Genomic DNA, 16,391 nt, shown 5'->3' on the forward strand with positions numbered 1-16,391 from the left:
GCGTTTAAATTTAATTCTTTGAGTAGTGGGTTCTAAAATGCCTAACCTATCCTGGCTGGACTAATTATCCCTATGGTAACTTTTTAAAAATATATATTGTATCTAGGGGTTTTTTTCTACTGGTGGCGCACAGCCGCACATTACCTCGATATTGGTGCACATAACAAAATTCATTCTGCACATGGATGGAAAAATTTAAAGGGAACATTAATGCACACACCTTAATATTACGAAAGAGAGAGATTTGGCTTTCTACATTAAAAAGCTGCAGACTGACTTCCATACAGCTCAAATTACACAGAAGTTTTAAAAAATAACATGAAGAAGAGTGTTAAAAAACCACTCACACAACACGGTCTAAGATAACATAGCACCATTTTTAGTCAGCCTCACAATCCGCAGCAACGTGAGGCAGGAACAAAAAACTTATTACACTGTCAAGGATTTTTAACTTTTACTTGATGGCAGCAATCCCCTCTATACCAAAAGCTTCTGATGCTCAAAATGCACAATGTTACAGAAAAGTAAAACTCCAGTCACTTACGAAGCATTACCTGGGAAGGACAAGGACTAATGTACTGGAATTTAACTGTTTTAGATCAACTTTTTCCAATAATTAACCTGTCAACTTTATAGGTATGCTTTACAAATACTCATTTATTTCAAAAAGCTTTAGAATGTGTTTGGAAAAGAGGGATGCTAAATTTAAATGAAGCAGACAAGAACAAGATTATATTTTGTTTGTCATCTAGGATTCCTTTAGTGACACTACAACAAAGTACTGAGAGGTTGAGCTCCACTTAACCTTTTGTTACGACACCCACATTGGAGAGAGAGGCTAGGTTGTGGGCCACATTTAACCACCCTCAGTGTGGTAAGTGGCTGTGTGCCTGCAGATGCTATAATTGCAGCGAGCAGCACAAAATCCTATCCTGTTTCACCAAAACATCCTCAGTATTTCTAAGCCATGGTTGTTTACAATTATACTCTCCTACCACCCTATTCTGAGTAAATAAATATCCTTTTTTAGCACACATGCACACACACATACAGAGCAGCTTCTGTCTCTAAATTATAGTGGAACATGGCTGAATGAAATAAGCTCCTGGTCTCAGTTGCTTCTCCTCCTAGAAAGTATTTGTTTATCTAGAGCCAATCGCTGCTCCCCTATCTATGTAATGACTTCCTCACAGCAGTCAGAGAGATTACCCACACCACTGATCACTTTATTACTTCATAATAGCTGTTTATTTACTTTACTGCAGCAGTAACATGCAGGGATAAAGCTTTTCACAGCTGGGCAAACTTACCATATTCCTTACGCAGGTGGTCTGGAATGTGGGGCTCATAACCTTCCTTCTCAGGGACCTCCACAAATTCATCTTCATCATCTTCACTGTCGGAGACTTTCATCTACAGGAAAAAAATACAGAAAATGAGACTATTTTTTCTCCCCTCCATATTGAAAATATTAGCAGACAGCAAGACAGCCCACTACTGAGGCTCTTCTGAGCCAAAAGTATTTCCCTAATTATGTATTTAATCATCATCTAAGATTAGACCCCTTGTTTTACATTTCATCTCTAAAGCCATCTTCAATCCCTAAGAGATATCTTCTTTAAAGGTTTTCTTATCCATTAGAAGACACACAGTTGGTGAAGTGTGAGAAAGTGTGAAACTATAAAATACAAAAAAAAATGTTAAAACAACATTAAGATCTTGACTTAATGAGCAAGTGATAGAGAGCCTGATCACTGCCTATCCTAGTTTTGTTGGTTCAGCTCATTCAGCACGTTATGTAAGATCACCCACTGTGTACGCTTCCCCAACACATACAACAGGCCAAATAGGATGAGCAAAGGATGGGCTGGCAGCCTCAACTCTGATAAAATCAAAGACATTCAAACTTGCCTTAATGTCATGCCATTTTACTTTCCTTCTCCTCCTCTGCAGAGTTGGAGTCTATTCTGGGACTTATTGAGGCATGTTGCCTGGATGGATGGAGGGATATTTTTACATAGTCCCCAGAGACCCTGGATCTTAAAATAAGATAATTATTACAGTATACCCAGTTTGTCTGAAGAGGGCATCCACATTCACAATGGTTTCCCCAGTTTAGAGAATACTGTCCAGACAATTTTAAAAGAGACATGCTGAAACTAATACAACCCTAATAAATCAAGCCATTCTGAAAAGCCAACAGGTGTGTTGTTTGCATCACTTTGTTTTGGGGATATATGATTGCATTAAGAATCCAGCCAACATTAGGAACAATTCTTTTTAGCAGGCCAAGGGCCTTCACTGCATATCAGTCTGAGAACCCAAACTGTGGTGAAGTCTGCAGTAGATATGGGAGACTGGGATACAAGACTGTGGCTCGAATAAGTGGGATTCAATTAAAAGGGATTCTACTGTATTTACTTTTTGACAGCAGCTTTAAAAGAAAAAAATACTTGCAATACATAAATATCTTATCTGATTTGAAAGACCCTAAACAATTACATCATTAGGTTGCAAACCTTACTATGTGGAATCTAAGGAACTGAAATTATTGGGATTTTTAAAATATATGCCTGTATAGCCCATATTATACATAGAATGGAATATTTATGAGTAGTTGAAAAATAAAAATGCAATTCCTATCAATTAATCAAAGCAACTAACTCATATTAGAGGCTATCAGCTTCCTAAATTTTATTTCAGCTAATTTTTTGCCATGAGTATGCCAATGAGACTCTACAACCTTCCTCCAATGCCTCTTTCTTTCACATACATCTACCAATACATTTCCCCTCAACAATTATTATCTGGGCAAAAACCATTTGCCTCTTCTTCAATGAGAATTTGTATAGCTAACTTATAAAATCCCCAAATTCTGGTAGTCTCTTAAAAAGCCAGCAATGCTGCCAATCACTAGTATTTTATTTCTCTTGCCCAATTTGGGGAGATTTTAAGAGATTTACATGTCACAGAATACAGGAGTTATTGTAGTTTTGCCACATGCTTTTATGCGTTTGGGAAACAATGCAAAGGATCCATTAAACGAACAGTCTCTCAATCACAGTTATTCAAATTCCCTGAAGTAAACAAAAGCAACAGAGAAATAGGTGATTAGATCACCTATGATAATTTTTTCCCACCATGGATTATTGCTTTTAATTTCCTTCCCACTGCATTTACCTCTCTCATGCAGGTACTAGTTGTAGAAAGCACAGGAGGAAGAAGCAATTTCCCCCTGCAGCAGAATTTTACCAATGTAATTCACTAATCTAATCGTGTGTCACAGCTGCACACTTGAGTTCCTCTAAATCATACTGAGATTCTGAAGCCAAAAAAACCTGGAAACCAAACCTTAGTCTACTGAGTATATTAAAAATCAACAAACTTAGCAAAACTTTGCATCAGCATTGCTTATAAGCGACACTGAAGCTCATTTCTAACAGAAAACGTTCAGTTGCTGTTGACACTGCAATTTACCCTTCAGTAAGTGAAATTTAGAGGACGATTTCTTTGTTTCTTAATTGACTCTTTCCACAGAACACTGTAGTCCTAAGTTTTAAAAAGTACTAAAGGACAGTAGATTTATCAAGTGCATCATAACCAAACAGTACCTTTCTTCCCCTAATTATTTTTTGGGTTTAATATTAATTCCCAGAAACTCGTTTGAAACCAGCCCTGAAGTCAACAATACGTAGCTACAACCATGGACGTCCCGTTGGCCACACCATCACTACCTCTAATCAGCAGACAGAGAGTTGCCATGTTTTAGGCATGCTGGAGGGCTCTGAGTTTTAAATTACTTTTCACTTCCCACTGCAATTATTCCTCCTCATCTTAAGGAAAGAAGCAGTTCATCCCTGCCTGGTGTGGCCAAGACAGACACATGCTGCATCTGACCTCTCATGGCCCAGACTGGAAGTCAAACTAGGGTTCCAACACAGAAAGGGCCAAGTGCTCTACAGCCAAACACACCAGCAGACTGGGTTAGCCAATTACCAAAGAGGCACATCAATTTTTAAATTTCAATCTTTTAGAAGACCTTTCAGCTGGCCTTTAGAAAGAGAAATATTGTAGGGTTTTGCTTTCAGCACAACATGAGCAGTTGGGAGACTGAAAAGGAACTAGTTTGTTAGCAGTGTGGCTTCAAAGTTCTATTTTTTCCCCTTTTCTAGTTGTTAAAGGCAATTTAGGAGATGGGAGCAAATTAGTTCTCTTCTGGTTAGTTATAGCTGCCTGTTTGTCCTGTTAGAGATAAGATTGTGTCAGACTTTCTACTCTCAGTTCCTATTTCTAAGTCAGCTATAAAACAAATTACACCAAACTAAAGCTTGTTATGGATGGACACAGTCTAGAATTTGTTTGTGCAAAATGTGAAAAATCAAAAATAAAACTTAGTTAAGGCTGATAATCTAGCCTAAATCCACTACATTGTGTCTAGGATATTGGAGACGTTTTAGTTCAAATACTTACATACATTATATATATATTGCAAAACCTGGGCAAGACTTCAGGACACAGAACTTGTCTTAAAACAAACAAAACAAGGGAAATTTAAAGTTATTTCCTCTATATTGCTTGAGAAACTTATCTATGAAGAGGTTTCACCAAACAACCTGCATATCACACATGGCTGACTTAAAAACTGAACCAGGAGCAACATCCTTATATACCTGGATGATCTCAAAAACTTCGAGGCACACAAAAAGCCCTGCTGTGAAAAGGCATAATCAGATGCAAATTCACTTTGTTTAGGTACAATCCATGAACTGCGCATTTAGGTACTATAGGAAACATTAATCATAGGAAACTGTAATTTTTGTTATCAGTCTAACACTAATCAAAAGGGAAACCTGTCACTACCGCTGACCTGTGAAACGTCCCAATTATACTCTTTGGAAATGACAGGAGCACTTAACTTCCTCACTGAGTAAATGACGACGATCAATCAAGTTTGAATAACAATGAGCCACGGAGCTGAAAATTATTTTTTGTATAGAATCTACCCAGGAATTTATGAAAGGTGAAAAGCAACCCAAGGTTTTAGGGGCATTATGGCTTTCAGCTAGTGCAGTGCAGATCAAACACTAAACAGAATTTATGTGTTTTAATTTTCTAAAAGGTAGATGTGGACTTGGTGCTACAATGCATAACATATAATGCCAGATTTTAAATATGAGGGTCATTTTCATAAAATATTATGCTTATTGTTTGCACCCTTGAATTTCACTGCGGACTTTTATTAAATTTAGTTTTCCTGTAAAAATATTTAACTTCTGTAGTTAGTTAGCTAAGTGTACTTAGTCCTTCTCTAGCAGGGAAAAAAAATAATCAGATGCTTCCTTCCTGAGGCCTCTCTTAAAAAATAAGAGCCCAAAACAAGATATAGTGTGCTGGCAGAAATCTCATAACGACTCCTCTCTACTTTTGAGCCTATGCCCTACCGTACATCCAATGAGTTAATGTATCTTATTATAATCACCCATACAGTTACATGCATTGCTCATTTATCCTAAATGCTAGCAAACCACACAAATACAAAAAAACCTGCAACAAAATACTTTGCAAGATATAAAGCCTTTGGTCCTTTTCTCAGTTTTATATTGATTCCTACATTAAGAGGATTTAGAAAATGGAGTCTCCACATTCATAGTTAAACAAGCAATACAATATCTAAAATATATAATGCAATCAGTTTATAAAACTAAATGTACAGGAGTTACTAATTATTTTAGAAAGGAAAGAGAAAAAAAAGACATAACACGTAAAGAAGCTGTATCTACTTACTCGCTAAAACACTGCTTGCAAACTACAGCTGGGACCATTAAATAAATTTTGTATGGTCTAATTAACTTGGTTTGCAATCTCAATTACTTCTCATCCTAGAAATCACTTGTGCTCTGTTTTATGTGTCTCTGTTTCCCTTTTTAAAAAAAAAATGATGTAAGGCATCCTCAGACAAGTGAACTCTAAACTTCATTTGTCTTTCAGCAGGCTTGATGGCTATGCATTTAAAAACCCATTCTATCTTATAAACTAAAAATTAAATGTACTCAGCTGTGATGGTCGTCATTGCATCTGCTATTTATATGCTAATACTCTCACTGGAAGATCTTGCAAATTATTCCACCATGCCAATATCTCATGTGCATCTACTCACAGCCAACTACACATTTTTTCTAGAGGTCAGAAGATTTTGGCCAAGGAACTATAATACTTATCACAGTGGAACACGTTTGAAGGTGCAACTTAAAGGAACACATTTTGTATACAGCCACAAGAACACAAAATATAATTAAGTAATTGTAAATGAGGGACAGGGATGTTTTGTGTCACAAATACGCAATCATTGGTAACAAAGTAAAAAAACCTTTTTTAAATAACTGACAATGAAACATAATCCTCAAAACATATTTTATTGGGAAAGTCTTTTTTAACTTCATTTCTATCCCCATCCTTTTGTATCCTCTAAAACATGTTGAAACAGAAATATCAATGCTGAAATTTTGTCATATTTCAAAATCATGTTTGATTTTTCTCTGTAGTGCTAGATAAATATAGGCTGTTAGAAAAGCTACATTTCTGAGGGGGGAAACACACTAAGGTTTGAATACAAATTCAAATGACTGCAAATTGTATCTGAAGCCTAGCCAAACACTGCATTTTGTGCTTATCAGCAAAAGCATCCCTTCTCATTCCTTTTCCATTTGTATTTGCTCAATAGTAAGTAGGCAAATCTGGGCAACTTGATACAAGATTGTTTGGGAATGCCCTTTTCATACTTTTTCGAATTGCTCAAGAGTTGGAAATGGATGTTTAAGGGGATACACTTCAGACCAAGCAGTAAAGCAAAAGGTACAGTGTTGGCGAGTCTTCACATTAAATTGTTAATGTACACCGCAACACAAGTGACTCCATTACAATGTGGTTTTTCTTTCTCTCTCTCTGACGAAGTACAGTAGTCTAAGTGTTTTTCTATCTTATATCCTAGTGATGCATGATTCAGATGAATTAAGCATACATCATTTTCAGATGTTGTACTAGATTATTCATTTACTGTGCAATGTAGGTCAGCAAATGCAGGCGATCAGGAATGTTGGCGGGTGTAACAAAATAGTTATTTTAGGAAAATGCTGTACACAGACAGAGTTCAGTATGTCTTGGGAGGAGTCATGGAAGTAGTCACTTTTTGAACACTTAATGCTTTAAATGTTGTACATTAGAAAAAAATGGCCAAATTATCACTTGTGTAATCTGAATTTTTCATAAAACTCACATTCAATGGAGTGTGTAATAGTTTCTTACTTAGAGCAACCTAACATCTCAGAATCTAATTAAAAACAGTTACTAATCTTTCAGTAACAGTTGTTCTTCGAGATGTGTTCCACACACCCATTCCAATGTAGGTGTGTGCATGCCCCGAGCACAGTTGCCGGAAATGTTTCCCTCAATGGTATCCGTCAAGTCAGCTCTGGTGCAGGGCGTCCATAGTGCCTGTATAAAGGGCCTCGCCAACCCTGCGCCCCCTCAGTTCCTTCTTTCCAGCCAACTACCATAAGAGGGGTAGGAGGACGGATTTTGGAATGGACACATGCAACACATCTGTAATAAATGAAGGGGGTGGGGGTGGCTCCCTTTTATGGACACCCAGCCAGCCAGTACCTATAAAATCCCTCTTAGTAGCTGTTCTCTAATTGCTCTACCTGTAAAGGGTTAAAAAGTCTCATTGCTATGCATAGGTAAAAAGAAGTGAGTGGGCACCTGGCCAAAAGAGCCAATGGGAAGGCTCTTTTTAGAACTTTTTAAAATTGAAACAAGACTCCCCTTTTGTCTGTCTGTGGTTGTTCTCCTGGGGGAGAGGTGGAGAGAGCAGTTATGCTGTGAGAAGCTTGGGCAAGGTATGAAAAAACCATCAGTATCATACCTAGAAACTACTCATTTAAAACCCCAGATATGTAAGTAGATCAGGAAATGTCTAGGAAGACACAATTAGGTTTACTCCTTTTATTTCTTTATGGCTTATGGATTCCTCTGTGCTAACCCCAGGTGCTTTTGTTTTGCTTGTAACCTTTAAAATGGACCTCAAAAAAGTTATTCTTGGTGCTTAATCCTTGTAGTTGCTTTTTTTAAAAAATCTAGCAATAGCTTAAGTTCTCAGATGTATTTTCTTTTTATTTATTAATTAAATTTACCTTTTTTAAGAACAGAATTGGATGTGTGTGTCTTAAGAGGTTTGTGCACATGTTGTTTAATTAGCTGGTGGCAAAAGCTGATTTCCTTTTTCTTTCTCAGCTCTTCCCCCGGGGGGGGGGAGGGTGAGGGTGAAAGGGCTTGAGGGTACCCCACAGGAAGGTATTCCCAAGTGCGCCTTCCTGGGCTCTCAAAGGGGTTCTGCACTTGGGTGGTGGCAGCATCTACCAATCCAAGGTCAGCGAAAAGCTGTAACCTTGCGAGTTTAATACAAGCCTGGAGTGGCCGGTGTTAATTTTTAGTATTCTTGCGGGCCCCCACCTTCTGCACTTGAAGTGTCAGAGTGGGGAATTAGCCTTGACAACATCTCATAGAACAACCATTACGGAAAGGTTACTAATCATTTTTTCTTCGTCGAGTACTTGCACATGTCCATTCCAATGTAGGTGACTCCCAAGCAGTTGTATAGGTGGTGGGCTCAGAATTCACTGACATGCTGACTGCAACACAGCTTGGCCAAATCCAGCATTGTCCCTGGCTGCTGAGTGATGGCATAGTGAAAAGAAAATATGTGCACCAACAACCAAGTTGCTGCTCTACAAATGTCCTGAATAGGAACCTGTGCTAGAATTGTCACTGAAGAAACTTGTGCCCTTATGGAACCAACAGGTAGGATAGGCAGGGGTGGAACACCCGCCAGTTCATAACACATGCGGATACATGACGTGATCCACGATGAAATTCTCTGAGCCGAGATCGGGAGACCTTTCATCCTGTCTGCAACTACTATAAACAGCTGGGTGTATTTTGGTCTGGTCCTTTCTACGTAGAAAGCTAGTACATAACTAACATTTGAGTGAAGTCTCTGCTTCTCCCCGTTTGCATGAGGCTTCACGGTAGGAAGATAGTCTCCTAGTTTCATATCAATTAAGCTATCTTTGGAAGGAAAGCCAGGTTAGGATGCAACTGAACCTTATCTTTAAAGAACACGGTGTATGGCGGCTCCGAAGTGAGGACACGGAGCTCCGAGACCCTTCTGGCCAAAGTAATGGCAACTAAGAAGGTCACCTTTTTAGAAGTATGGCAAAATAATGGCAACTAAGAAGGTATAACAGGGAGCATGTTACCAGCGGCTCGAACGGGGGCGGGGGAGGGAAAAGGGCTGTAAGCCTTGATAAGACCAGGTTGAGATCCCAGGGAGACAGGTTCTCGCTCCTGGGGTACAACTTCTCTAGGCCCTTAAGGAAATGGATAGATGTATCATTTGAAGAAATGGATCAGCCGAGGAGCCAAGGATGAAAAGCTGAGATGGAAGCCAGGTGAACTTTAACTGATGAAATAGATAGGCCCTGCTGTTTCAAGTACAGCAGGTACTCTAGAATGAATGGCAGCGACGATCGCGTAGGCAAGACACACCGCTGGGATGACTATAGATTCATAGATTCTAGGACTGGAAGGGACCTCGAGAGGTCATCGAGTCCAGTCCCCTGCCCGCATGGCAGGACCAAATACTGTCTAGACCATCCCTGATAGACATTTATCTAACCAGATGGAGAACCGCTTCCATTTTGCAAGATATGTGGCCCTGGTGGAGGGCTTTCTTCTTCCTAACAGAATCTCACAGACCTGCTTTGAGCAGGCTAGTTCTCTGGGGTTCACCCACTGAGCTTCCAGGCACACAGGTGGAAGGAGCTGAGATTCAGGTGAGCTTCTAGGCTTTCCAGTATCATGCAGCACTGGTTAAGTAGCCCTGTTTGTTTTAGCAACACTGGACCTAATTTTCAAGGCCCCAAAGACTTTTTAAAAAGTTGATATAAGGTTTTTAATATTTATTCTCATTCCTTTGTTATTCAGAGGAAACTTAGGTCTGCAGACTGAGAAAAAGGAAAAAAAAACCTTACCGCGTTATATCCGAATTCGTGTTATATCGTGTCGCGTTATATCGGGGTAGAGATGTAATAACTATTTTACTTTGGTGTTCCTATATATACACTTATTTAAAGTATTAGTTTTTAATCATAACTTCTCTTACTGCTATTAAAAGCCTGCATAATTTTCTCTTTTTAATTTCTGTAAATATGCACGTGGCTAATTATTAATACTGATCTCTGTAAAGACATTTTATGCACATTATCATCCTACCTTTCAGGGAGAACTTTATTTAAAATAACAGCAATAGCATACCAAAGAAGTGGGGAGGAAATCACATATACTACCTTTGGAGCACACTACTCAATATTAAGGAAGGAATCCAGGGAGATGACACCTTAGCCCTGGTAAACTTAAATACTTAAGGGTTAACTCAGTGGCAGAGAGAACCTACTTTACTTTACACTCTATTAAAAAGATCCACCAAATTGCATTGTGTGGCTGGCTGATGAGACAGGAATCAGAGGTCATCACAGTTGCAACTTGTAAGAATTCATTATTAGATTTGCATGACAAGATTTTTTTAAAAATAAACTTAACAGCAGGCAGACAGAATTATATCCAATACAAGGCATAATATATACTCATAACAATATCCAGATCTGAAAGAGAAAAATATGAAACTACCCAAATAAGACTAGAAAAGGAAGCCCTGTTTAAAGGACTACACAGTTTTATTTTTAAGTATCAGTTATGCCAAGAGAAAAATGGTCTTTTTGAAAACTGATGAAGAAAAAATATGAAGACCGTGGATATATAAATCCAAAGGTTAAAACTGAGGGGGAAAGGAATTCATGTTTTTATATAGGAACTATCTACTGTTAAAGATTTTTTTCTGTTTCCGGTTTTGGAATTACAGAGGACCTGGGTAGGTATTCTATTATATATTTGTCCAAAAAAATATAATATAATGCATATTTTACATTATATTTATTTAATCCAAACCACACAATATGTTAATGACACAGATAACTTGTTAGAGGATGAAACATTTTATTTGTAATTCTATTTATATTGTGTGCCTATTAAATATTTCTTAATTTCCATTAAAATTTTCAAGACACATACTATCCCACAGAATACAAAAATTAAAAGCCTGCCCATCCAACCCACATCTCAGGAAAAGCCTACATAAATATAGAGGCCTTCGGACAAACATCAGAGCTTTCTCTCTTGTGCTAAGGGGAGGGGAAGGAATCCCAAAACCTTCCAATGAAAATGTCCTACCCAGGGACTGCATTTTGTACTACTGAATTTCATCCCATTTCTTGTACTCCAGTCTACAAGGTTATCCAGATCTTCCTGTGTAGTGTTCCAATCCTCCTCTGTATTGGTGATGCCTCCCAAGTTCGTAGAATCAACAAATTTAATCAGCACACCTCTAAAACAGGACTAGTAGAAGACAATATGTGGCTGGGAAGAATTTACTGGTGGGGATTGTTAGAGGAGCCTTGTCAAGGATACTCCAAGAGGGACCTCTTATCTGCTATTTCCTTCATTATTTGTTCCATTTGACCTTAAAATAAGTGTGTGTCTCTCTCTCTCTCACACACACACACACACACACACACACACACACACCCCTCTAAGTGGAGGGGGGAAATACAGGAATTACTGAGTGAAGTTCTATGCCTGCGTGATGCAGGATGTCAGACTAGAGTATCACAGTGGTTCCTTTCAGGCATTAAAATCTACTAAACCTGTATGATTTTAGAAGAGAATTCCGCTGTCTAGGGAAAGAGCCACAAGGCTCTTTTGGTTTCTAGAGGTCATGTTCTCAGTTGTCAGAGGAGATGCACTATTTTAAAAGGCTTTTCCCAGATGGCAAAGGGTTTAACAGTTTGATACCTTTGGAGAGATGCAGAAGTCCTGTTGTCAACTTTGCTAAAGACATTGCAGTATATAAGGAGTGGAAATGTCTATCTGACAAAGAGTTGTCAAAATTATTTTGTGTCCTCCAGAGCACCACCCCTTATCATTTTTGACCAGGGACATCTACAAGATGCCATAAATGGAAAATACTTCACCCTGTCTATTCTTTTTCTGCATAATGACAACAACATAAGGTGGATGCTTTGCTGGGATTAGCATAAGGCACTTAGATAAATATTCCAAATGCCTTAATTTTATTTTCCCATGGTACAGAGTATGTCCCCAAAGTACTGTAGCATAGATAAGACTTTACATTGTTGTAAGGCCAAACTAGACAACACAAAATGAAAATTGGAAGCAGCAATCAGTTTTTCCCTCAGTTATTTTTGTATCATATACACTAATTTCTTCTACATCAGAGGAACATGTTTCCAAATGGTAGTCGCCAACACACTTGACACATGGTGTTAAGGGCAGTGAACTTGAAAAGAAAAGCAGACTTTAACAAACTGAAAGAACAGATAGGTAAGGTTCCATTGGAAGAAAACCTAAGGGGGGGGGGGAAAGGAGTTCAAGAGAGCTGGCATTTCTCAAAGAGCCAATTTTGAAGGCACAACAGCAAACTATCCTGACACAGAAGAAAGATAGGAAGAATAGCGAGAGGCCAATATGGCTCCATCAGGAGTACTTTAATTACCTGAAAATCAAAAAGAGAAAAACATGTACAAATTGCTAAGGATGAGTACAAAAGAATAGGGCAAGGATACTGGGACAAAATCAGAAAGGCTAAGGCACAAAATGAGTTACATCTGGCAAGGAAAGAAAAAGCAATAAGAAGAGGTTCTATAAATACAGTAACTCCTCACTGTTACGTTGCTGATCAATTAGGGAACATGCTCATTTAAAGTTGTGCTATGCTCCACTCTTATGTTGTTTGGCTGCCTGCTTTCTCCACAGCTGGCAGCCTCCCTACGCCCCCCCCCCCCCCAGTGCCTCTTGCCGCTGGCAGACCCCACGGATCAGCACCTTCCCCCTCCTCCCCCTGCCTCCTGCCCGCGGCAATCAGCTGGCTTGCGGCGTTTAGAAGGGAGGGGAGGGAGGGGGGAGGACGCAGCGTGCAAAGTAAAGGGGGAGGAGATGGGGGGGGAGAAGAGGCGGGTCAATGGTGGGGGTTTGGGGGAAAGGGTGGAGTGGGAAGGCTGAGGGTTGAGCCCCCCGCCCCTGGTGTTTGCAGAGTAAGGGAAGCTGCCCTGGAACCTAGCCCCCCCATTTAATTAATTCTTATGGGGAAATTGGATTCTCTTAACATCGTTTCACGTAAAGTCGCATTTTTCAGGAACATAACTACAACGTTAAGTGAGGAGTTACCGTACATTAGGATCAAGAGAAAAAGACAAAGGACGGTCTAGGTCTACTACATAGCAGGGAAGAAGAGCTAATAGAAGACATCAAGAAGGATTAATGGTTATTTTACTTTAACTGTGACCAGATGCTTAAAACAATTAATAGTTACAACAAGGGGGAAGGAACACAGCTCAGAACAGGGAAATAACAGGTTACAGAATATTTAGCTTAGTTAGATGTAGTCAAATTGGCAGAGCCTGATGAAATTCATCCTAGGGTACTTAAGGAACTAACTGAAGCAATCTCGGAACCCTGAGCAATTATCTTCAAGAACTCTGTGGATGGGTCAGACCGCAGAGGCCTGGAGAAGGGCAAGCATAGTAGAACCTCCAAGTTATGAACACCAGAGTTATGAACTGACCAGTCAACCATACATCTCATTTGGAACCAGAAGTACACAATCAAGCAGCAGCAGAGACAAAAAACAAAACAAAAACAAAAAATACAGTACAATACTGTGTTAAATGTAAACTACTAAAAAAATTAAGGGGAAGTTTATAAAAAAAGATTTAACAAGGTAAGGAAACTGTTTCTGTGCATGTTTCATTTAAATTAAGATGGTTAAAAGCAGCATTTTTCTTCTTCATGGTAAAGTTTCAAAGCTGTATTACGTCAATGTTCAGTTGTAAACTTTTGAAAAAACAACCATAACATTTTGTTCATTGTTACGTACAACCTCCATTCCCCAGATGTTCCTAACTCTGAGGTTCTACTGTACCTATGTTTAAAAGGGGGAACAAAGAGGACTCAGGGAATTATAGACCAATCAACCTAACTTCAATACCTGGAAAGATACTGGAACAAATTATTAAGCAATCAGTCTGTAAGCACCAAGAGGATAATGGGGTTATTAAGGAATAGCTAGCATACACTTGTCAAGAACAAATCATGCCAATTCAACCTAATTTCCTTGTTTGATAGGGTTACTGGCTAACTGGCTTAGTGGCAGTAGAAGTGTTATATTTTTATTTTAGTAAGTTTCATATGACACGCAGCATACTAAGGAAATGTTGTCTTTATGAAAATATTATAAGGTGGGTACACAACTGGTTGAAAAATCATCCTCAAAGTACTTATCAGTGATTCACTGTCAAACTGGGAGGACATACAATATCTAGTGGGACCCCACAAGGGTCTGTTCTGGGTCCAGTACTATTCAGTATTTTCTTTACCAGTTTGGATATGGAGTGGAGAGTAGGCATATAAAATTTGTGGATGACACCAAGCTGGGAGGAGTTACAAGCAGTGTTCCCTCTAATTTTTCCCACGCATGTGCAGAATGAATTTTGTTATGTGCACCAATATGGAGGTGATGTGTGACACAGCACCTCCAAATTGGTGCACATAACAAAATTCATGTGGTGTGGGTGGGACCAAGGGGTTCGGAGTGTAGGAGGGGGCTCAGAGGGTTGTGGTGCAGGAGTGGGTGAGGACTCTGGCTGGGGGTGTGGGCTCTGGGGTGGGGACAGGGAGAGGGGCTCAGGGCTGGGGCAGAGGGCTCGGGTGCAGGGCAGGTGAGGACTCTGGCTGGGGATGCAGGCTCTGGGGATGAGGGGTTTGGGGTGCAGGCTGCCCTGGGGCTACAGCGGGGAGACAGAACTCCCCCCCAGCTCTCTCCCCCCACAGCAGCTCCTGGGCTGGAGGGAAGAGGCGCCTCTCCCTGCCGTGGCAGCTCCAGGGCGGGCTGGGTTGCCTCTCCCCAGGCCGTGGCAGGTGCTGGCTGGGCTGGGTAGAGGGCATGGTGCCTCTCCCCCGGCCGTGGCAGGTCTGTCCACAGTCCGGAATGCCAGTGATGGTCCGTGGCTTTGGGCCATTATAAACCCAGTACTGTCTGGGGGGGGGTTGGGGGGGGGGGGTGAGGTCCCTCTCCCCACCGCAGCAGGTCCGGCAGCTTAGAGGGAACTTAGGTTACAAGTCACAAGTAATTTTGAGGACAGGATTAGAATTCAAAATGACCTTGTAATGTAAGAGGAAGGAAAAATTCAAATGCACAACTACAAAATAGGGACTAACTGGCTAGGCAGTAGTACTGCAGAAAAGGACGTGGGAGTTATTAGTGGATCATACATAGAATAACAGCGAACAATGTGATACAGTTTCAAAAAAGGCTATCATTCTGAGGTGTATTAACAGGGATGATCAGGTTGCAGATTTGAAAATGTTCAATATAGGAACGTTAGACAGAAAAGCTGCAGAGGTTGCTTGGAACTTAGTTTAATGGCCCAGCACTCTATCCAGAGATTCATGTTAGCCAACTGGTAACACAGGCCAATACAGCTGGATATCCATTAACTAAATCCTTTACATGAAAGCAGGACTGCCCTTCATTCTGTCTGTAAATACAATAAACAATGGAGATGAAGACCTGAAAGTGTAGTTCATTCCAGATAAAATGCTAAAGCTCTTCTAACACCCAGAGCATGCAATCTCTCCTCCCCTTATTACCACGAGGCTTTGGGATGAAAGTTGGTAAGAAAATTGCTTTGTTAACATGAAAAGTGGAGACCCCCTTCGTAAGAAAACTTGCATAAGGACGAAGGTAGACTTTGTCCACGTAGAAACCATATAAGGAGGATCTGATATGAGAGTCCTCAACTTCCCGACTTTCCTGGCTGTTGTAACGGCTACTAAAAATGCCATCTTCATTGATAGGTGCAACAGCATATTGCTAGAGGCTCAATGAGGAGGACCCATCAGCTTTGTTAAGACTAGATTCAGGCTCCAGGCTGGAATCGAGTTCTGTACCTGCAGAAAAAGTTCTGTCCAAACCCTTTAAAAATCTTACAGCCATTGGGCCGGAAAAAGAACTCTAGTTTCCCATCATCTGGGAGCTTGTCTTTGAACTCTGAAACTGTATCCCACAGGGTGAAATCATAGTGCCCCAGCAAAACTTGCTGGTTTGCAATACAAAGCTGTAACCTGCCTGTGGAACAAAGCTTCCTCCTAAATAAGTCCAGCTTCTCAATTTCTTTATTCTTTGGGGTTGATGTATGGTAACC

At 40.0% G+C, this 16,391-nt stretch overlaps 1 protein-coding gene across 1 annotated transcript in view; it reads right to left on the reverse strand.

Moving 5' to 3' along the window:
• The window catches only part of UVSSA (UV stimulated scaffold protein A), a 98,582-nt gene that overhangs the window by 58,271 nt on the left and 23,920 nt on the right, over positions 1-16,391 (reverse strand). Inside the window, exon 8 of the mRNA XM_065405595.1 lies at positions 1,311-1,413. Coding sequence (XP_065261667.1) covers positions 1,311-1,413 — 103 coding nt within the window. The remainder of the gene's footprint in view (positions 1-1,310; positions 1,414-16,391) is intronic.

This window comes from Emys orbicularis, chromosome 5 (assembly GCF_028017835.1).
Source record: "Emys orbicularis isolate rEmyOrb1 chromosome 5, rEmyOrb1.hap1, whole genome shotgun sequence".
Classification (NCBI taxonomy): domain Eukaryota; kingdom Metazoa; phylum Chordata; order Testudines; family Emydidae; genus Emys; species Emys orbicularis.